This window comes from Lagopus muta, chromosome 1 (genome assembly GCF_023343835.1).
Source record: "Lagopus muta isolate bLagMut1 chromosome 1, bLagMut1 primary, whole genome shotgun sequence".
Taxonomy (NCBI): Eukaryota; Metazoa; Chordata; class Aves; order Galliformes; family Phasianidae; genus Lagopus; species Lagopus muta.
Window position 1 is genome coordinate 14801531 of NC_064433.1, and position 22678 is coordinate 14824208.

At 38.4% G+C, this 22678-nt stretch overlaps 1 protein-coding gene across 1 annotated transcript in view; it reads left to right on the forward strand.

Annotated features, from left to right (window-relative positions):
- Positions 1-22678, forward strand: part of SLC2A13 (solute carrier family 2 member 13) — a 138363-nt gene that overhangs the window by 47667 nt on the left and 68018 nt on the right. Inside the window, exon 4 of the mRNA XM_048933994.1 lies at positions 14763-14871. Coding sequence (XP_048789951.1) covers positions 14763-14871 — 109 coding nt within the window. The remainder of the gene's footprint in view (positions 1-14762; positions 14872-22678) is intronic.

The window sequence follows — 22678 nt, forward strand, 5'->3', positions numbered from 1 at the left end:
CTTGGACTTTTTGTGGTGTGTGGTTTGTTTGTTTGTTTTTGTCTAGTGATTCATTCTTCTGTATTGATCTTCAGAAATAGCTTGTGTAAGTTGCGTATGTTTGTTATATTCCTTAGTAGAAATGTTCAGAGCCATCTATTGCTGCAGTATCTGAACTACTCCTGTGGTTACGTATCAGCAAACATCTTGTGTGCTTGGTAAAACAGCTTGTAATTTCAGGTTAGTGGTGAGCGTGGGAATAAGAAAATTTTGCTTTTCTTTATATTTTTTTAAACAAAACAACACAACAAGCAGAAAAAAAACCCAACAACACAAGTAAACAAACTAAAAAATTCCATCTATTGTTGACCTGTAAAAATTGCGATGTGTTCTTCACTGTTGGGAAGCACAGCATGGAACTAAACTCAATGAAAGCTCAAGCAAACTACTTTCTACTCCTCTCCTCCATTTGAAGTATTTGGGGCAAGGGCACACTAAATGTTCTGGAAATAAAGGCTTCAGTTCTTCAGTTCCTTGCATAGCTCTCCCACTATGAGGATTCTGTCAAGGTCACCCCACTGTTGCTCAGAATAAATGGTTGAGGTGGCTGATGGAATTTCTGGTAGAGCTGAGAATAGACCCAAGGCATCAAGTCCTTTTACTGCTGCACCTTTCTGAGGCACAATATAGTTCCCATACTGCATCCACCACTTGTGAAATGTGCTTCTGCCATTTACTGTTCAGTTTGTTACTTGGCATCTTGTAGTGATAATAAACCTGCTGCTAGAGGATTATTCTTGTCTCATTTGCTAAAGGTATGTACGGCCCCAAGTGACTGCAGACAGATGGTTGCACAATCTTTTTAATTACCAAAATACGAGTGTTGGTAATACCAAAAGAACATTCAGCAGTAATATTAGAAGAGCACACATAAGCAAAGAGAAGCATTCACACACTGGTGGGAATGAAATAATTAAATTGTCTGTAGATCTACTGGCTTGTTTATTCACGTAGTACCATGAACCCAATCGTGATTCAACAACAGCAAACAGAAAATGTCTAGGGAGCAGTAGAAGAGCATGAACATGTATGATGTTTTATCAAGTACCAAGCACTCTTCCAGTTTCTGATCATTTCAGGTTTATTGTCCGTGAAATTGGTCTCCCCATGCACAATTTTATTATGTTGTGCATAGTTAAACTTTAACCATAGATTAACTATAGAGTGACATATAAATGATGATTTTAATTCTGTTGCTTTTTGTTTTAATCTGAGTTTTCTTTTAGCTTTTCATCAGATGTTCCTACGTATTTAGATGTGTGGGCTTTGTGTGTGGGCTTTTTTGGTTTTGGCTTTATTTGTTATTGTTTTTATGACAAGAACTAAGTGTTCTGAAAGTTTACAGAAAACTAATTCAGTTTTCTGAACTGAACTTTTTAGGATTTGACTACTTTTTGTTGATGAAATTCTTTAGCTTTTTACAGAAAAGACAGTTCTTGCTTCCCAGGTTTTCAACCTGAATTAGGAAATGTCCATACATAGAAAGTGTGCACCTCTTGATTTCTAACTGTTTTCATCTCCTTAATGTAATGAAGTTCAACTATTACTCCTTTGCAGAGAGAGAACAAGCAAGGGATTTGCCTTGATTTTGAAGGTGCAAAGCAGTGATGATGCTGTAGAACAGGAACTGTTATAGAAGTTCTTGACTGGTGCTCTCAGCAAGCTTGGAGTGGTGTCCTGCTTTTTCTCCTGAGCTTTTTAGAAACACAACCCCATCACCTGAACTTGTTCCTGTGCCCTTGTGCAAGCTGAGCTGCTGTGTGCAGACACAGTGATCCTCTCACAGTCTCTTTAAAAATTGATGCTAAGCAACACAAACAAAAACCTTGGAAAATATCACCCAAAAAAATGGAACCGGGTGGCAAACCAGGGCAGTGCATCCCCAAAGACAGATGTGGGCAGACAATCCACATGCATTACATCTTGCCTGATTCAAAGGCGAAGCATCCATCTGTATGAGCTAGAGCTTTCTAGTCCAAGCAGCAGTCACAAATTGATCCCTGAGGATTGTTTTTGAAGTATGGACCTCCTGAAAAATGAGCTCTGAGCAATGCTTGTTCTCCTGAAGCTTTTTGTTGGTTGTTATTTTCTTCATTTTCTTAACCTGTTTTTATTACTTCTTGAGATCTGCTATTGTCTTTTGATTTCCCTAATTCTTATAATACCACATGGGGATAGATGCTTCTTGTTTTTTCTATTATAATGCTGTTTCAATAGCAATGGCTAATGAATTGGTATCCACCAGGAATACTTAGGAAAAATTGAACAGAGACTTGCTGCTCACAGCTGCAGGTTTTGCAGTACTTGAGGGAAATCAAGATTGAAATTTTGGCCATGTTTACTTTTGGTCTGTATCTGTCTTGTCAGCTAGCTTTAAATGAATTTTCTTTTCTTTTATAGCCAGTTTACTAAAGTTGTCACATCCAGAAAGATGCAATGTCTTGTGAGCTAGTCCATGGGAGAAAATATCCTGAACTTTGCCTATATGATAGCAAGAAGCAACGGCTGTCTCTAGGGTTAGGGCAGCTATTTTGTACTTTGTGATGCTGTTATTCCACTGGGTGGCATTTTCAGTAGTTTCCATGAATGTAGTGCATTTGAGTGTAACACAGTGGTGCCTCTCAGCAGTATCCCACATGGAGCTTGTGTACTTTCCAAAGAATCCATTTGGATGCTTTGTACATGCACTGAAGATCACCACACTGAGATGAAAAACAAAGCTGGGCTAGTAAAGCCACAGCAGAAACTTCCCCAGTAATTCTGAGAATCTCAAATATTGATGGGAACAACCAGACTGGGAAAAAGACCCATGAGAAAGGAAGAGGAAGTACTTTCTTGTTAGATCTGGACTTGTGCAAGGCCTTAGACGTGGTTCTGTACCACATCCTTATCTAAATTAGAAAAACATAGATCTGACATTTGGACTATTATGTGGCTAAAGAATTATGGATGGTCACAGCCAGAGGGTTGTGTCCCAAGAGGATGGTGGTCATTATTGATTTTCTGTTTCTTTGTTTTGTCTTGTTTCCCTTGAGGATGTGTATCTGTATAGGTTTCCAGGTGGAATTTACTTTTTTCCAATTCTTGAAACTGAGTGTGCCCAGTGAACATAAGAAGGGTTGTTTTAAAACATGTTCTTTGGACTTTTTCTTCTGCTTCATATGTACAGCATGAAGTGCACTTTAAGGTGCAGTTGAAATATTTATGAAGTTGATTCTGAAAAGTCTTGCATGATTCGCTTTTATTCTGATTTCAAACCAGTTACATCGTTGTTCTCAAGAAAAGCATGAACAAGCAAAAATTAAATAAACATTTGTTCTACTTTTATTAACTGAAAAGTAGTTGTCATGCTGTAACTCATTTGTTTTCTTCTGCTCTTTGGTATCTACAAGTCTTTGAGACTTTCCTTCCGTCTGATACCAAATAGCGACAGCTTTCGCTTTTCATATCAGTGCCAGATTAATGAGTTTATTATCTCTTAAAATATTTCTTTCCAAGCTTGTAAAATAAAGAGAGATGTTGGAGATCCAGATGTAAGAAATTACAGTGTGTGCACTGTTTCCAGTTGGCCCTTCTGATGGGATGTCACTAGGAGGTCTAAGTTACCAACAAGCATTATAAAGTAAACACCTGGATTTTGGGAGGAACGAAATACAAGTAGGGTGTGGTGCAAGGAAGTCTGTTAGGGGACCTGGCTTAAAGTATGAAATCGGGTAACAAACTGAGCACCGTGATCGGTGCCGTAGAGCTTTGTGGAAGGTTGAGTGTCACCTTGTGCAGAGAAAGGGGCCCTTTGGTGTACATTTTGTATGCTGCTGATCTGGAATGGTTACTTGAATATTGATGTCACTTTCCTACAAGGCACTGTGTGTTTTTGCTGTTGTTGTGTCACATCAGCTGCTTTTGAGAGCTTCTCCCCACCCAAAGCCTGGGAAGATGCATGTGTGTCACGTAGGTGACATTTCTGATCACTGCTTTTGTCCACTGAGAGTAGGAAAGCTTCCCATTTCAAATCAATGCCATGGCAATGCTATCTATCAAGATGTGACTTCTAAAGCAAAATACTGCTCTTCTCCATCACAGGATTGAGTTGCTGTCCTTTACTGCAGGAAGGCAGAGTTTAAAATCACAATTCCTGTATTGTAGCAGAATGAGGTGACATTGCTTTAATTTCTTCTACCCTTAGGCTCATGGGTTGGTTTACAGGGTGACTGCCTGATGAATCACTTCTTTTGTTAGGGCAGCATGTGCTGATCCCTGAGCTGGGGTGTGTGTGGATTCATGCCTCTGGGTCTGTTTTCTGCCAAGCCGCTTCCCCCCAGCTCCTTCTGTAGGGACTGTGTCTATTTTTTGATAGAAGTTTGTGGTGTTTCTTTAGAGGCTTGCTGGGCCTCCCAGAATGGCTGTTGGCTGTGCCCTGATGTGTTTTCAGGGGAAGGGAGAGGTCTGTTGCATTTCTGGGGCACAAGCAAGTTTTTTCTCCTAACCCCCACATCTGTAGATGGCAGTAAATAGCTTTCTTTAAAACTGCCTCTTTGAGAAGCTGTGTGTTTTTTTTCTTTTACCTAGAATCACAACCCCAGCTTTCTGCTTTCCTTCTTCCCAACTTCCTCTTGCCTCTTGCTCAGCTTCTTAATAAGTCTTAGGATTTTTTCTTAACACTGCAAAGTTAGGTTCGACATCAAAAAGAATGGAAAAGTGTGCTGTCTTCTCCCACAGATCACAGAGATCCTTTCCTGTGGGCTCCCCTTGTGACCAAAGGGTCTGTCCAAGGCAGTGGCATTGTTGAAAAGCAGAACGTCGGGAGCAATTAGTATGTGATGTACAACATAAAATAAAAACCTGCTTATTAAATCTTTCCATATCCCTGTTGACAGATTTATTTTAAAATCCCATATACTCTTCCTTTTGGTTATCCTGAAAATCAAGTAGGCAAGCAGAGGACTTAGGACACGACCATCTGTCAGAGCCTGTCTTTACTGTGCCCCTGCAACACCAGCACACACATTTTCTATTAGTACTTAGCTTGTGTAGTAAAAAGATATACAGCCATACTGGAGGCAGTAAAACTTTGGAATTCCATTGTAAAAACAAAACAACAACAACAAAAAAAACACCACTGGAAAAAAAACACCTTTTGTTTCTTGCCAAAGGCTGTTAACGATAACAGACAAAGAACTTGGTTGACTGCCAGGTTTTAAGTTGACCTTGCAAAACTAGTAATGGGAGAGTAAGGAAAAAGGAAGAAGTCTCAAGCCCATATAGACATGCAGCATAATGTATTTCACTGAGCTAGCATTACTAAATATGGAGTTAATTTTGTCCTATACTTCAAAATTAATTTGTAATAAAACCCAACAGTTTGGAAGAACAGCTTATTATTATTGCTTTTTCCCTTGTTTTACGTAGAACCATTCCAGTTGCTGTCAACTACTAAAAGATGCACTGGCTGCATCTGTGTTTGCATTTTGGCTGGAACAGCAGTGTAGTTCTGCAGTGAGTCCCTGTTCATCTCCTGCCATTGCTCCACAGTGTTTGTTCAGATCACCCAGGAGCATTAGTGTCCATGGAATAAAGAAATGCCTTCAGTGGAAGCAAAACCAGAGGTCTGCTCCAGGGATGCCCTCAATGTTCTGTGACCCTCACGGAGGTGTGAAAGTTGAAACCACTGGCCTCTCTCACACAGTGGCTTCTAACAGCCTAGCTGTGATAGTACTCTGCCTCAGGGACTGACTAAATCCAGGCTGACAGAAAACCTTCACATCATTTGTTGTGCACATTGAGAGACCTCAACGTCAGACTGCTTCAGCCTGGTGGCCCCAGTCTACTGCATTCCATAGGCTGCCCAGATGCATACGGTCACGCTGCTTCTTAAACCATGAGCTGCCTCACGGAATTCATTTTCTTTATAAATGAGAGCATGTTGTATAACCGTGCACAGGCATATTGTTAACTTTTATAGATAACTGGAGGTGGTAGGGTTGCATGTAGTCTCCTCTGCCAGTCAAAGTTTGTACTTCTCTGAGGAGGGAAGGGCTTTGTGGTATTTTATCTTCTTCAGGAAATTACTTTTCCTTATGGCGATAATTTTATCTCAAAGCTGTCATGCCATGGCCAAACTTTTCACCCCAAGTCTTGCAGCTTGCACAGATAGACATGCTACCTGTCTTGGCATTTACTGTATTTGGTCTCAAACATACACCATTCCCTTCTGATGAGTGTTAGGTGCTTGAATGACGATTCCTTAATGCATTCATAGGCTGGTAATTACACTTTGCAAAATGCTTATGGAACTTCCAACTACAGGCATGCTTTGGTTTTTCCTTCTCTATCAGTGTGTCCATGAAAACTGACCGTTGTCTCATGCATAGTGCCCTAATGGTCTCCAAAATGGAAGTGTTTTACTGCTTCTCCGATTACCCAAAGACGTAGTGGGATTGTGAGCTCACCAAAGCTGATATCATCTCTGTGTTGTGAAGTAGGTTTTCTATTACGTCTGGCACTTATTTAATTTTATATTTTCCCCCAAGCACTGTTGTCAGATTCTTACCTCCACTGCCCACATTCTTCCATGATTGTCTGATTTATGTTCTTTTTGTACTGTGGCGCCCAAAACTGCACCCAGTGCTTGAGGTGAGCCCGCACCAGTGCAGCTACTTCTTAATTCTTCTAGACTTGGTCTAGAACTTCAGCAGACCAAAGTATTTGAATAGTGTGTTCTAATAGCACTTTCCATGTGGAAGAAATAGACTGCGTGGGTTTTCTCTGTATTTTATATTTATATTGATTTTGCTATGTGTGTCCTGGTGGTGCTATTACTGCTAGTTCTATTTCTGTCCTTGATCTTTTGTATTTGAAAAAAATGAGCACTAACAAATGAAATTAGGAAGAAGCACGTTTCCATGCAGCATCTTTAAGGACAGCTGGGATGTTCATGAGACAAGTTGCAGTCATGGATGTTTAGGTACAGTAACATAGCTTTGGGGAGTTGGTGCTGTAAGCACTAACTGAAACCTCACATCGGTCTCTTGATGTGCAGTAGCTTTCTTGGTGCCTTGTTCTTGTTTGGGAGAACGTTACTAGACATTATTCTGTGATAAACTGTTTCCTTTACCACAGTGATGTATAATGCTCATCCTGGAGCGGGTGATCCAGAGAGGGTGTGCACCCTTCCTTGTGATGGGAACCCTCTGGGCACAAGGTGCTCCAACCAATCCTATTGCTCCCTTCTCTTTTTATTCTGAGAAAATAGCACTCTTGTAGCATTTAGAATTGGTATTTTAACATTTTTGTTAGTGTCTATCACAAAAGACACGTCTCTGGAAACTGAAATGGCTCAGATCACTGCAGATGTCTGAGAGATGACCGTTCACTTAAGTGTGTGAAATAGCAGTTCTGATGTGCATTTCATCCACTCTTAATAGATCTGTTTTACTTGTGTAAAAACTTCCTATGTTAGGACAAGCTGTAAGTACAGGAAGCACTGTTTAAAAAGATGACATCTGTCCCAAGCTTGAACTTTCAACTTAACATTCTAAAACAAATCAATATGGGAGTGGAAGAGAAAACTGAGATGAATCATAAATACCAGCTTTTATCTATCTTAGAAAATGAGAAAAAAAAATTGTTAGTGTTTTCTGAATGATGTTTGTCATTTGTGCATTATCCTTTATTTCAGCTGATGAGCTAATTCACTGAGAGTCTAAAATCAGCATAAAGAACCAGTTGCTGAAATTCATAAGGAAATCTCAGAATCCCTGTATTCTTTTGAAAAATGGGCCTCAGGCTCCTGAATGATTTAATAAAATCTTGATGATCTTCCTTTCTAACTATAAGATCTGTGAGTTTTACAGGGGCAGTGAAGAGGTCTTTGTCCTACATGTTTTTATCACATGTAGCACATTAATAAAACAGTTAATTTACTACAGTTTAGACTGATTTTATATATATATATGATTTTTTTTTTAAAGGAAAAACCATGCCTGACATGGAAAGAGATATTAGCTGTAATCTTAACACTCCACTGGGTTTTCAATAACTTTTTAAAGAACCACTGCTGAAAATACTTTGTATGTATAAGGAAACTCCATATAAACATATTTAGGCAACGCCATTCTATCACCATTATGCTGAAAATGATCAGAGGGGTTTCAACTCAGTACAAGCTAAGCAGCTTTCAAATTTCATGTAATCCATAGTACGTGAGGGACTTTGAACTGTCTGTTATGTAATATTAATTCTATTTTTCCTAAAACCAGAGTCTTGACGTGACAAGCTGCCTTTTGCCTGCTGTTCCGTGTAGTATTAGAGTGGTTTTTATGTTCTGTATACCTTTGCTCAGTGATTCAGTTGCAGCTGATGATACAGGATATCTGCTTGTCAGGTTTTGAAATTACTTTTAAAAACGAAAGCCAGACCCACAGTGTGTTCTCCTGTTAATCAGCAGGCAAAAAATACTGCAGCTGTACAAACAGTTTCACATAAATACAGCTACTTTTGCCTTACTGACCTTAGCAAGAATTACTGTTGAGAAACTCTCCGAAGTTTGTGCAGAAGGCAATTTCTTGTTAATTCTTGGAAGCCAATGAGACTTTTCTGTGAAGATACGTTAAGAACATTCTGTGCACCCTGCTGGATGCAATTTGTTGCTACCCCTGACAGCGTTTATGAAACAAATGAGAAGAGGTTCCTTATCTGATTCTCCATAGGCTTTCTTCTTTGTGCAAGTAGGAGTGAACTGCTTCCATTCTGCTTTTGCATAGGTGATGATGATTATATCAGATGCAAGATTGCCAAGAATCATACTTCATTGTGAAGTACTTTATTATGTCTGAAATTCCAGAGTGGCTCACACACACAAATTCACGGAGGCTGTATGTGAATCCTCCAGAAATTGGAGGATCTGAAAACTGTCATTACCATCAGCTTTTCATAATCTTCAATTCTCATGATAGAAACACTTCTTAAGACCTTCGCCGAGATTGCTATCTGTTCTGTATGTCTTTAATTGCAATTTTCCAGTAGTCAGTGACAATGCTAAAGCAGGTGGTTGGGTTGGGTTTGCTACTCAACTGAGATGTAACATGCAGAAGCAAAAAAAAATGGCACACATTCTTTTTAAAATGAACAACTTTTGCTAATGTTATAAATATAAAAAGAAAAAAAACAACAGGAGTTATTCAGGCCCCATGGGTGGTCTAAACTAAATGTGCTATTAATAAAGTAAACAAAGGAGTGAGCATGCAACAGATTGTAGCCAAAAGTTCCCACTGAGATTTTCACTGAGCTCCATTTTCTTTTTCTTTACACTAATTCTAATAATGTTCATTTTTTCATGGTTTTCACCTTTAAAAGCAGCAGCTTGTGGCAGGAACAGGTGTGGTTCATGTGGAAATGGGGGTAGAGGGTAAGGCAGAAGAAAACAAAACAAATGCAACCACATTCTAAACTAACATCTTAGCAGAAAAATGTGCAGAAGGTGTAAGGCTTGAAGTGCTCTCTTCAGGAAACAGAATGCAATATCTGTGTGAGTGTTAATAGGGTAACAGCTGGAAGGATCAGCTTGAGAGTAGGTTACTGATTAGGTTGGAAGGAACTTGAGTCATCAGCTTTTTTGATGCTCTTTTCAGCAAATAAATAAATAAATCTTGAAATTTCCCTGACTGCAATTTCCTTTTAAGTGTCATTCCTCAACTTAAAAGAAAAAAAAAAAAGCTTTCCAGTTCCGAACTGATAAACGCTCTGCACTGCCATTAGTTAGGTGATGAGGAGGGTGAAAAGAAGGAGCCTTTTGCTTCAAAGCACATTGCAGGCTGAGGGTATGCTAAAGTCAGCCTTAACACGTCCCACTTTGTTTCCAAGGCAGTTATTGTGCCAGGAGAAAGCACAATGAGGCCCTGATTTTCCTCTGTCTCAAGCCATTCTCCCACTGAAGAAGCAGGCAAACCTCCCCAGCTCCTCGCCCTGCTCAGGTTTTGGCAGGCAGTGGTCCAGCTCCTCAGTCATCGTCTCTCTTCAGTCATCGTGGCTGCTTCTCCCAGTGGCATCATGTGAATTGCTGCTGATCTCTGTATCCTGCTTTGCTGTGGTGTCTCTGGTTTGAAAGGAATTCATTACCATGGCTTCTCTTTTCTGTACAAAACATGTCATACAGAGCCAAAACACACTCCTTTTTTTGTTTTGCTTCCCCACATGCCACTGCTTGTCCTATTCAAAGGCATTCTTAACTGCTGCTTTCTTTGTCCAAGTACTCAGTCACATAGATTTTCCATCACCAAAGCTCTGAATCAAAGAATGTGGTACTAAGGGAAAGATGGTATTCTTTTTCTTTTTACAGAAAGAAGAAAACTGTTTTGTTTTCATGATTCCCGGAAGACCAACCCTACTTTCTTGTCAAAACAACATCAGGAAAAAAAAAAATCTTTATTCTGAATAATTCTGTATGGATTAAAAACATCATTTGAAGGGACTGTTTATTTGAAATCTGTATTTCCTGAGAAAACAAAAATCCTCTTTCTGTTTGAGTAGGCATGGAAAAACTCCTTGTATTTCCTTAAATCTCTAAAACTGAAAAGACTGTGTCTAAGCTACTGTTTTCTGCTAGAGCAAATTGTCTTGCTATACCGCTGGATGTATTTGCTTTGGAATATCAAAAATAGACTCAGACTCAGATGCAAGCTAGCAGAATTTTCTTGTCTTGTTCAATGGTTGACTGACATAAAAAAGAAAAAAGAGGAAAAGGTTCAAGCATCCTTTTGAGCTATCTCGAAGACATAGAGAACTCTGAGGTGAGGAGCTTCCTCTAGCGCTGCAAGTTATTCTTCTGGAGTTAGTGGAAGGGTCATAAAAATGTGGGGAAGAGCTTGGTATACAGGTGTAATGGTTTTGTATTTGTCCAGGATAAATACTCCAGTTTTAATCTCAAAACTACTTCTGGTATTTTTTTGTTTGGTAAATAAAAAAGGAAAAATGAATGAAGTTGATGCTCTCAGAAAATAGTATGAAAGGAAAGAAAATGCTTGCTTTAGAATATCAGTCCTGTGCAGAAAACCTCAGTGAGCGCTGATTTAGGTGGAGTCACTTTCTCCAGATGATGCAGAAGATGCTGGGCTGGAAGTTGCCTTGCTGTAAGGAAAGCCAAAGGAGAGGAGTGGTTCCCATGTCAGCCTTCCGCCATCCAGATCACCAGCCTGACATCCTTCCTTGTGCCATTCATGACACTAGGGCAGTTCTGGGAAGCTGTGTCTGGATGGAAGAGAAGGCATTGACTTAGGATAAGAGCAGCTTTGTAAAGCTTATCTGTAGAGTGAGCTGAAGTGATGCTGTACTGATGGGTAATTCTTCTTGCTTGGTAAGCTTGCTTTTGCAGGAACAGTCTTCTACAGTAAGAACACAAAATGTGGCAGCAACCCTATGTCGTCTTAAGCTGTTGCCACAAGCTGTCACCTTGGTTACTTGACAAATGGATATTTAAACCTGTAAATGGCTTTGGCACAGCACATTTGTTTTCTTCTTCTTTTTTTCTTTTTTTTTGAGCACAAGGCCAAACTCCCAAATTGTACTGTTTTTTCCCTTTTGCTTATCAGGTAAATATCTGGTTAGGTATAATAGTTAGACCAAGCTCAGAAAAAGCTGATTAGAGCACAGCAACCCTTTGTGCAGCGTCACCTTCTGTATCCTTATCCTAGTATCCTTTTTCCCATTGCTCTTTATCTATTCCTGCCATTTTGCACTTTGGCTAGAACCACTTTGGCTGCCCTTTACTAAAGCATATTGTGAACATTGGTAAACATATGCATTAAGGAAATTTACTTCAGCTAAAGTAATTATCTAAGCCACGGCATTAAAAAAAAATTGAGCAAATCTAGTCTCATTAAATTAATGATGACATTAGTGGGTCTCATCTTTTTGACTTCATTTTTATTCATGGCTAGTAGAAGAAAAACAAACATCTCAGTGATATCTCAAGTTCAAGTGCAGGAATGATAAAACAAGAGCAGGAAGGGAGAAGTATTATGGAGTCAAATATCTATTTTTTCCACTGCAAAATTTGCCAAATGTTAAATTTTATTTTTTGTGGTGCATCCTTTGCATCATCTGTTTCCCTTGATTTTGTTGTTTTGTGCCATTTTCCTCCATAGGAATAAATACGAAGAAATGTAGCAGTTATCAAACCACTGAACTACAGTTTTAGCTTCCTGAAGTTGTATTTTCAGTGTAAAAATATGTTCAGGTTTTTTTTTTCATCCTTCAGTTTAGAACCATTCTCTGCTGTGGCCAACTATGATTTATTTGCCTGCAGTTGCGTAGTTTTAAGGTGTTTGTAGTATATAAGCACAACAAAAAATGAGTAGCAGGGCTGAAGACAGGGAAACACAAAAATAGTATAAGGGTAGATAATTTTAAGAAAAAAAAGACATCAAAAGTCGTTTGGGTTTTTAGCTGAGTTTATAAAGCTTCTTTAATGCAGAGATAACAATTTCTTTGATGTCTATCAGTCAGTTTATTGGCTTGTAAATCTGAAGGCTGTGAATTTTATGAAAGAAAGTCCTTGAATTTTGTGTATACCTATTCATTTATGCCATTGCTATGATGCAGATTTGTAGTGAAGCTTTTAAGTCTCCAGTATAAACAGTATTATCATTAGCATCATGAAATATGAAAAAAAATCAGTACTTACTGAATTTAGCTGACAAAAAAGGTCAAGGCAGACATTAATATGTGGCCCTGGACTTTCTGCAGGGATACAATCTGCAGGCACACAAACTGCAGGCACACAATCCGATTTTTGCAATTAAGTTTTGCTGAGAGTTCATGAATCCCTCTGAGTTGCAAACCATTGTCTGGGAACAGCTGCTTTAATTTTGAGCTGTTCATTTTAATGTCTTCAATTGTTTTGTATGATGCTTTGTTATGAATAGGGTTTTATGTAACTTCCATCAAATATCAGATGGATCAAAAATTGTTAAAATCTTTGCATTAGTTCCATATGGCACTCTTGCCTCCTTTTCTGCTACAGTGAGCGTTGCTGTTGATTCAAAATTCAAGACTTGAGCTTGATTGAGAACTTTGTAGGCATTTTATGGAGCAGATGCTCATAGGCATTTGGCATGGTGGGTTCATAAAGGATGCTGCAGAATCTGCTGTGGACAAAGCCTTTTAAGCCCAAAGCCTTCCTGCTCAGGTGGGATGCAGAGCATGAAGACTTGAGGTTGTGAATTAAGTTTGAGATAGTAGTGTTTTCCATTTGACTTGGAGTCCGTGAGCGTTCTGGAGCTGAGGAGAGTTGCTAGCTAGCAGCAGTACTGCTGCTTCTTGTCCCTCTGCCAAGGGAATCTCACTTGGGCTACTCAGTCCTTTGGTGCCACACATCCTGCTTGAGAATATCTTACCTTGACTCTGGTTCTGTTTATCAGTGACTTACTGTATAAGATGTATTGAAGGCTGTGTTGTGGCCTTGTGGCAGAATAGGTACAGCTGTGTCCTGTCTGCATGCAATGTTACCTGGACACCAGCTGGAAAAAACATCGTGCTAGATTTTGCTGTTAATGACAAAGAAGCAAAGCTAAGTGGTGGCAGAAATCCTTTTTTTTTTTCTCTCATGAAAATAACTCTTCCTCAGGCAAGTAGCTATGTATACAAATCGTTCTTCGCTAACAGACCTGTACAGCTTTTGGTTTTGAATCAGTGCATGTAATACTTCCTATACGGGGGGGGGGGGGTGTTGATGAAAATGTGAAACTATAGCCATAAAGTAAAGATTCTTTTCTCCACCAGCTATGACTTGCATTACTGTGGTTTTTTGTTCTTTTTATTTTTTTTGTTTTTATGGCAACTGTTATGACTTACATATAATGTCATCTATATGAGTTGTTCTGAGAGATACATCAGGTGTGATAAAATGTGTAACACCTAGAATATTTCACTAGAGTTTATTCTGGTCCAAACAATGCTGTGTGCAGAAATAAAATCAAGTAAATAATGGAGTAAAATAATTTACATTTTTGCTAGATTTCATATCATTTTCTGTATGAAATGTTTTTAGGACCCTTTAAAGTTCTGTGAGATACAGAGAAGAAAACTTTGTTTGCCAGGAATGTTTGGCTTTCTCTTCAGTGTGAAAGTATTGTCTGCTTTTTGAGCATAAACCAGCTACCAAGCGTATGGAAAAGGTTTAATTAATTTATGCTCCCTTTGCTGGCCTTAGAACTGTGCCACACATATCTCTCCCACACCTTTAAAACCTGCAGTAATTTGATGGAAATTGAGAGAACATTGGTGGGAACTGGGAGAACGTTTCCATCTGGAAGATCCAGCAGCTCTGAGCAGTGCGTAATGGCATTTTTGAAGTAACCTTACAAAAACATTGGGAGCTTTAAGAAAAGAAACAAATAAGATATTTTGTGATAAGTGTGTGTACATTCAGTTTCAGCAGATGTGCAGTCTGTTGTATGGTATAGGGGAACCGTACATCTGCCATCCATAGAACTGTGCCCCGCATCCAAAAATTGTTTCATGTTTTTGCCTGGTGCTTCATGACAATCATATTTGTAGTACAGTATGGAAAAGTAGAACTGAACTGATCAAGTGGTTCAAAAATAATTGAAATAGGCCAAGCTTGTGTGAAACTAAGGTGCAAGACCTGTTGCGCCTGGGAACATTGTTTTGTGGAGATCACTTAAGAACTATTACGTATTCTTGTTTTTTTATTTTTTATTTTTAAGCTGGACCTGTGATCTGCAGAATGCTAACATACCCTCCAACTCGAAGAGCCTTAATTGTGGGTTGTGGTCTGCAGATGTTTCAACAACTGTCAGGGATTAACACCGTCATGTATGTATCTGCTGCTTGCTTCTCTTTTAAAAATATATTAAAAAAAAAAAAAAGATAAGGAAAAAAAAGGGAGAAAAATTGGACCAGTTGTAGATGGCCTTCTGGAGAAAATCTGAAATATGAGAAATTGAGTGTGAGAGCTGGAATGCTGGTTCTAAATCTGTATATTGATATATTTGGCATCTCAGCAAAGTGATGCAAGACGTTAGTATAAGGGTAAATGTTTATATAGACATGACATTGCAAACTACTCTGAGAGAGACATTAGTATATGCTGGGGTTTACAGTCCAAGCTATGCAAGCATAGATAAGAAGGTACTCTTATGACTTGCATTTGTGTGTAAATAAATCAAAATGCTGTGAGTATGAGACTGTTGACCGTGCAAACAGAATGGAAAATTACTGTGAAGTGCTACAGAAGGTAAGATGCTAAGGGAAGAAACATTTGCCTTATCATATGTTCTATTACGTGTACAAAGACTCAGCAGATGCAGAGATGAAAAAGAATATATTGTGTTTCCTGCTAAACTGTCAGCCCACGTGAGGAGTAGCTTATGATAAATGTACATTGCACAAGACCTACTTTAAGATGAAATTACAGCTGAGCTTCCCTTCAAGAGTAGCCATAACAATCATGATTTCTCTGTTACGTAAGAGGAATTCTAAAATACATTGCAGTAACATTTTATGGAGAGATTACGTCTGAATGAGGAAGCTGGTTAAGAAATAGTTAAAAGGAAGAGCTTAAATAATAAAGCTTTTAGTGTACTGAGAGCCTCCGTATTAAATATTAAATATCTACCCTCTATTATAAGGGGAAAAAAAAACCAAAAACAAATAGTACTGCTAAGCTGTGAAGAAGGGAAGTCCGAAATAGTCTTTATAAAGAGTGACATTATAAAGTGGAAATTGTAACCCAGGGTGAGAAAGAAGAGAATGCACAACTGCTAAGTTATCTGTAAAAATCAGAAGGCACAGAAGGAGCTCTGAAGAAATCTTCAGGCACAGCAGACGAAGCAGCATAACAGTCCAGTATGGGTCAGGGCATGAGAACAGTAGCAGGAGATAAATCTTAAAGACCCTTGTTGTGTCTGTGTTGATTATGGAGGAAATATGAAAATTCCCACACTAGAGCTTACTTAAGATGCCTCACGTGTTCTGTTGCAAACTGTAGAGTTAGAAAAAGCAGATTAAAATGAATAATGAATTGTCTAGATTTAATCAGGGTGCGCTCCATAGGTCTGGACTATTTCAAATGCACAATAACAGAATTTGGAAACGTAACTTTCTCTGTCTGAAGCTCCAGTCCAGGAAGTTTTATTTCTCACCATACCAAAATTAAAACTGTCACGGAATCAAAGGAGGAGATGTGTTTATGAATGTGAAAAACATATACACAGGGAAGGTAAGATAATGAAGAATGTGATTGTTGGATGCATTCTATAGATGGAAGTCTGATGGGTAGGAGAGTTGGTGGGCATGTGAGGACTGTGCCATACGATCCAACCACACTCATCCGTGGCAGCCAGTTTCTTCAAGAAGCCACATGGTCACAAAACTAAGAAAATAATCCTCCTGGGTTAATAACTTTTCAGATAAGAAACAAAGAATAAGAAGAAAATGTCACAGTGGAGGGAAGTCCTGTGTAGAATCCTACAGGAATCTACTTGGAGATCTTTGCTGTTTGACATTTTTAACTTTATGAAGGAGGTTAAACAGCAAAAAACCAGCTTGTACTTATACACTATTCAGAAGGTTAATATCCCAAATCTGTGAAAATGAACTGTTGTGGGAAAATAACACAAAATGACAAGGGAAGTGGCACAAGTGTTAATTTTATAATACTTTGCAGCAACGCTTGCTGGGGAGAATTGTCTCAAGATCTTGAAGCAGAATATAATTCAGAATATAAACAACAATGATATTCATGATCAGTCTGTAATAGTTCAAACAGCTGTAGATATTGTTTTTTTTTTAAATATGGATAAACCAGGTTGTGTATGGGGAGATTGATACCTGTATTTGAACACGGTAGTCAGAACTCTGCAACTGGGAAAAGAAATAAGTTGAGAAGAAATGCACATATACACATATAAAAGAAATACACATATAAAATTATTAATGCTGTGCAAAAATTGGGAAGGTTGTGGTTAGTAATTAATTCTTATATCAGTTTTGTTGACTTCTGGTTCTTACCTAACAGTAAAATAAACACAAGGAAACATTCTTTTCATACAACACATAGTTACAGGATGGACCTCATTGCCATGGGATGTTAGATGTTATGGATTCCAAAAGTAGAAATAAATTTAGAAGCAATCTAAATGATCTAAAAGCAATGATACAATAAACATTATGTAACTATTAGTATAGTTTATATGGATGCAGCCTTTGGCCAAGGGCAGTCTTTTTTGCATGTTGTTTCTTGCTGCTTTGGGGATGTATTCCTAGGCCAGTTCCAAAACCTGACAGTTTACAAGGTTTGTGACTCTGCTAGGTTGACTCTGCTTATTTCAACCTTTACATGTTTTAAAATCTCAAGCTACTTCATCTGTAGGAGGTTTTGCAAATAGTTTAGAATTGACCTAATTTGCTTTTGGATGTGTAGGTGGACAGAACTGCAATAAAACATTTCTGAATCCTGACTTTAAAACAAGAAAATGCCTATAATAAACACGTGAAGGCACTGTTGTTAAATGCCTGACTTGTAAACCACTTGCAATATCTAGTATTTTTTAACAATCTTGTATAAGAAAGTTTTTATTTATCAAGTATGCAAGATAAACATTCTCCTATAAAGGATATTTTTCAAAAACAAGTAAGCATCTGTCTATTAATGGTTTGCTTGCATAGAGTCTGATGATTGCTTTTTAATGCAGTAATTAAATGGTACCTTGTGGAACTGTCAGATTGTATTAATTTTCTAAAGAGTACGTTTCTCTCCCTAAGATTTGGTTCTGTCATTCTGGGATTTCTGTTTTGTAGCAGCAGGAAAATGGAGGTTGTAGGGTTTCACTGTTTTGGCAAACTCAGTTACCAAAACCCATTGCTTGTAAAAAAATGTTTTGATGGTTGTTGTTTACTGTAACTTACTGGTGCTGCTGAATGTCCTCCTTGTATGCTGCAGAAGGGTCTTACCATCCTGTTTTGCTGTTGCCTTTCCCTTGTAGAGCTCTGAGCAGCCTGTACTTTGCCCCTTTCTCTGTAAATATTCCCACAGCACACTTCTGCACTGTGAGCACTGAACCTGGTGGCACGCATGATGGGCCCCAGCTTCTTCTAATTTTTTAACTTGGGACTTTCCATTTCTTCTGATGCAAAGGGATTTGTTAAATCTTGTATTTTAGAAAGGAATTCTCAGAGGAGTGAGTTTGTGTGGATCTTTAAAGCTAGTAAATAAATGAGTCTTAGTGATAAAAAGTACAAAGCAGGAAAATTAAATGAAAGTATAAGGAAGAAAGTAGTTAAACAGTAATTAAAAAGTACGGGTGTTAGAGGTAGGAAATTGTGTAGAGGAGTTTTTCAGAGGTCTAAAAATCATCATCAAGTGTCCCCAGGAGCAGGAGAGATCCTAAAAAGCAAGAAACAAACCCCAAAACACAGAGACAACAACAGTTGTCAACTCTTCAGCGTTCAAGGGTTCAGAAATCCCTTATTGAGTTTTTAACTAGAAAATATTCATCGGTTGTGAATCCAAGGAGGGTAACAAAGTCCATATGTAGTTGGATTTCTCTTGGGAATGGTGAAACAAGAACTCAAAGAACATTGGTAAGAATTCTTGAAGACTGTGCTCTTGCCACACCGCTGTGCAGTAAGCTGGTGTAGTTTCATATTGTGTCAGCCATGTATGTGCATATGTCATCCAACTTTGGGGAACCAGGAACTGTAGTCCTGGACAAGATGTTATTGAAATGGTGAGAACAGCATGCAGAGCAACCTCTGCATTGAGGGGGTGAATCTAGAAAAGACACAGAGAGTAAAAATAGGCTAAGGAGCGTGTGACTCTTATGGGAACAAACGCTAGCATGATAAATTTAGTCATTAACAGAATAAAGCTCAGTGACCTATTACTTTCGTTCCTTTTTCTTTTTTTTTTCCCCCCCCTTAAGAACTAGATACCACTGCTGGAGGTGGTGCCTGAAGTAGAAAAAATGTTTCCTTTTTGTCAAAGCTTTTGCCTGTAAAAGATTAAGTCAGGCAATTTTAGGCAACCATTTCTAACACTTCTGCAAGCAGATCTGAAATAGTTTAGCTTTCCAGTTTCTTGTCATCCTGATATTTTCTCTTCTTGAAAACAGAAGCTCATTCTTCCAAACCTCGTTTAACAGATCTGTCTGACAAGGTATTGAGAAAGGCCCCGGGAAGAAATGGTATTCCAAAATACTGAGTGCTGCAAGTTAGCTATCTGATAATAAGGTGTCCCAGAAGTGTGCTGAAACAGGGCTATGCAGGTATGTTCAAGCCCACAGTGACTGTTCTTAAAATATGGGAGGAGAGGACCATTTAATGGCAAAACTGTAAGCTCAATTTTCCCATCGGTTCCTTCTTTTAATAATAATAGTAATAACAATAAAAAGGCAGAAAATATTTTGGGGGGGAGGGGGGAGGATGTGGGTGGGGGCAGGGGGAAGACGAGGCTTGAAGGATTTGGCTATTTCAGATTATCTGGTGAAAAACTTCAGTAGAGGAGATAGAAGCAAAGACTTCAGTCAGTGTTTTAGCTATATTGTCAAATCTTAGCAAGACTGACTTCTGAAAACATTCCTGACACTATGCAGCTTTACTGCACTCAAAAGAAAAAAACTGTCATGGACAAGAAAGCTTTCGGAACAATACTGAGTTCCCTTGAATACTAAGCAGTAATTTAGCCGTAATTGGAGGCAGCTCAGTATTGTCTTGTCAGAATTTCTTGAAGGTACTGTCACCTGTACTGGCATTTTTGGGACTGGCTGATGTGTCTTCTCACAGACTGCCTGTGCCCCAAAGAAGACCATACGTCTGAGGTATGAGATAGCTGTAACATCTTGATTATACCTCTGTTCTTGCAGAACTTTAAGAAAAGTGGACTTCATAAAAGGCAGACAAAGTACTGCGTTCTGCAGCTGAAACAATAACCTTAATGTGATGTTAATTTAGTCATTGGCCATTATCTTTTCACATTGTGCTGGAAAAGCTTTCTGTAGCACAAACATGGTGTAATGTATCAACAAGGAGCACTTAAGGCCTTCAGCATTTTTGTTAACATTTAGGCTCCTATTTTTGCTTGCATACATGATCTGTTTTTCCTACTTAACAAAATGTCCTTTTAATGTTAAGAAATCCATGCATCTCCTAAAAGTTAAGTGAATCCACATGTTAAATATATATTAATGTCTGGGTTTGGTCCACAGATGCTTTTGAGCTTTACCAGTTTTGGGTTTTTAATCTGTGCAAGTGAACAAAAGAAAAGAAAAAAAAAGAGATGATAAAAACAGGCAACTTTTTCCAGCTGGCAAGAAATAGGAAGTGGAAGAAATTAATACATGGGGAAGGAAAAAAACTCAAAGCAATGAGAGACAAGGAAAAGCTGTAAAAAAGAAAGGACAAGACAAAAGAAGACAAGAGGAAGTTGTATAACAACTGGAAATTAAAGGTTTGAAGATAAGTTAAGAATGTTAAAAGCAATTAATGTGAGAAATGAATGAACACCATGCTGAATGTAAATGAGAGAAAGAAAGAGGAAAGGAACGAGGCTGGAAAGAGGCCAGGATATTTCTGAAGTGTAATGGATGCTGGAGAGGAGTTTAATAGAATCAGAGAGTATTTCCTGACAGGTTTAATAGCTGGGTCTATTGTGCAGCAATTACAGGGCTCCGACCTGTGAGGAGCTGTAAACTTTGGCTCCTGTCAGCTGCTGAGCATCAGGCAGTATTCACCTGTCCTCAGAAGGACAGCTGCCCTGGGGGAGCAACCTGTGATTTAACCCTCAGGGATTGGGAAAGTCAAGATAGAGAAACTCTGCTTTGAATTCCAGTTCTTATGCTTTTTTTTTTTGCTTTTTTTTTTTTTTTTAATTTTAAATAAAATATAGAGTAGGTAGCACAGAACAGTGGCTGCTGATAAACCCTTGGTATTTGGGTTGAAGATCGGTAAAAAGTGTCTCATTAAATGTTATTTATTCAGGATTTTGTAAACTACAATACAAGTAGCAACCTTTTCTCCTTTGGCTTCAGCAGCCATAGAGGGTTTCAGAATTTAAAAATGAATTTATTTATGATTTATGCCAGATTTAAAATTAGTAAACTGGTCATTGAAATGAGACTTTGCTGGACCACTGACTGTTGGTTTGCATATTGGAAACCAGTTGTTGATATCTGTAAACACAGGTTGTACTGGAAAAATGTAACTACAGGTCACATTTTATACTGAGGGACATGGTTTAGTGGCAGATAATGGTGATAGGTGGATGATTGGACTGGATGATCTTATAGGTCTTTTCCAACCTTGGCAATTCTGTGACTTTTCTTGTGATTTGTAGCTTTGATTTTAGGTTGTATTAAGTTCTTTTTGGTTGTGCATTTTAAAACAAAAAGTAAAATCCCAGAAGCTTACACAATGTTAAGATTACATGCAAGTTGAATGGCATGTATTAAAGAATGAAGTATCTTTTAGTATGGTCTCCATTTAGATTTAAACTGAGTGACAATAATTTCCAAGCATATTGCCATGTCACCTTCTTTTTTGCATGACCAGTAACTTCTGTACTCAGTTGTTTTTGAATACTCTTGAGATCCAACAGTGCTTTAAATCTGACTGAAGTGAGGGGCACTTACATTAATGTTTTTAAAATACATCCTTTGTAATGTTGTCAAGACACTTTTGAGAAGTTTTGGCAGTTGGCAGACTTAATTGTTAATGCTCTAAAGCATTAAGCTGCTACTTGCTTAGGTTTTTGCCCTTCAGTATTATCTGTGGAGAAAATGTCTCATTCATATCTCATATTTTAAATTTTGCATCTTCCCCTTGGGCCTTAGAGAAGGGGCCTTACCAAAAGAAAGCCTGTGTGTTACAGGCCTGCTTGCTTTTCAGTTAATAATCCTTTAAATATTTTATTGAGTTTTAATAAATACTTGCAATAACGTGTTGCTTTTGTTCAAGGAGTGACCTTCATTTTACCATATTATCCTTTCTTCATGTTGAAAGGTGCTTTATATATAACTGCACATAGTTCTTTCAAAGATGAACTGTTCAGAGCTCTGCCAGCTCCCTCAGCTCATGTGGGTGCATCTCATTGGGGCCTGTGGATCTGTGTGCATTGATTTTGGCTAGATGCTCTCTGATCAGATCCAAGGGGAAGTCTTCCATTCCCTAGATTCTCTCTATTACCTCCAGGGTCTGGGATTCTCAAGGAGCAGTGTTAGCAGTAAAGACTGAAGCAAAGAAGATAGTCAGTAGCTCCACCTTCTCAGTGTCCCCTGTTACCAGGGCATCCACTTCTTTCAGCAGCAGATCCACATTTTCCTCCTTTTACTATTAATATACTTAAAAAGCCTTTCTTGCTATCCATAGACAATGTACTATTGTCACAGCTGAGATTATTTCCTTATAAATAACAGAAACATTCAAAAACTTCAAAAAAAATATTAAAAAAAAAAAAAAAAAAAGGAGCTCCAAACACCTGATAGTCACCTATTTGTCTTTATCAGACACTGGATTATTGCATGAAGACTCTACAGTGCTACATGTTTTCCAAGCCCTGGAACATACATTATTATTTTTTAGTGCAGTAGTATTTTTTCCTCTTAGTAAATTTGCAGATCTGAATTGG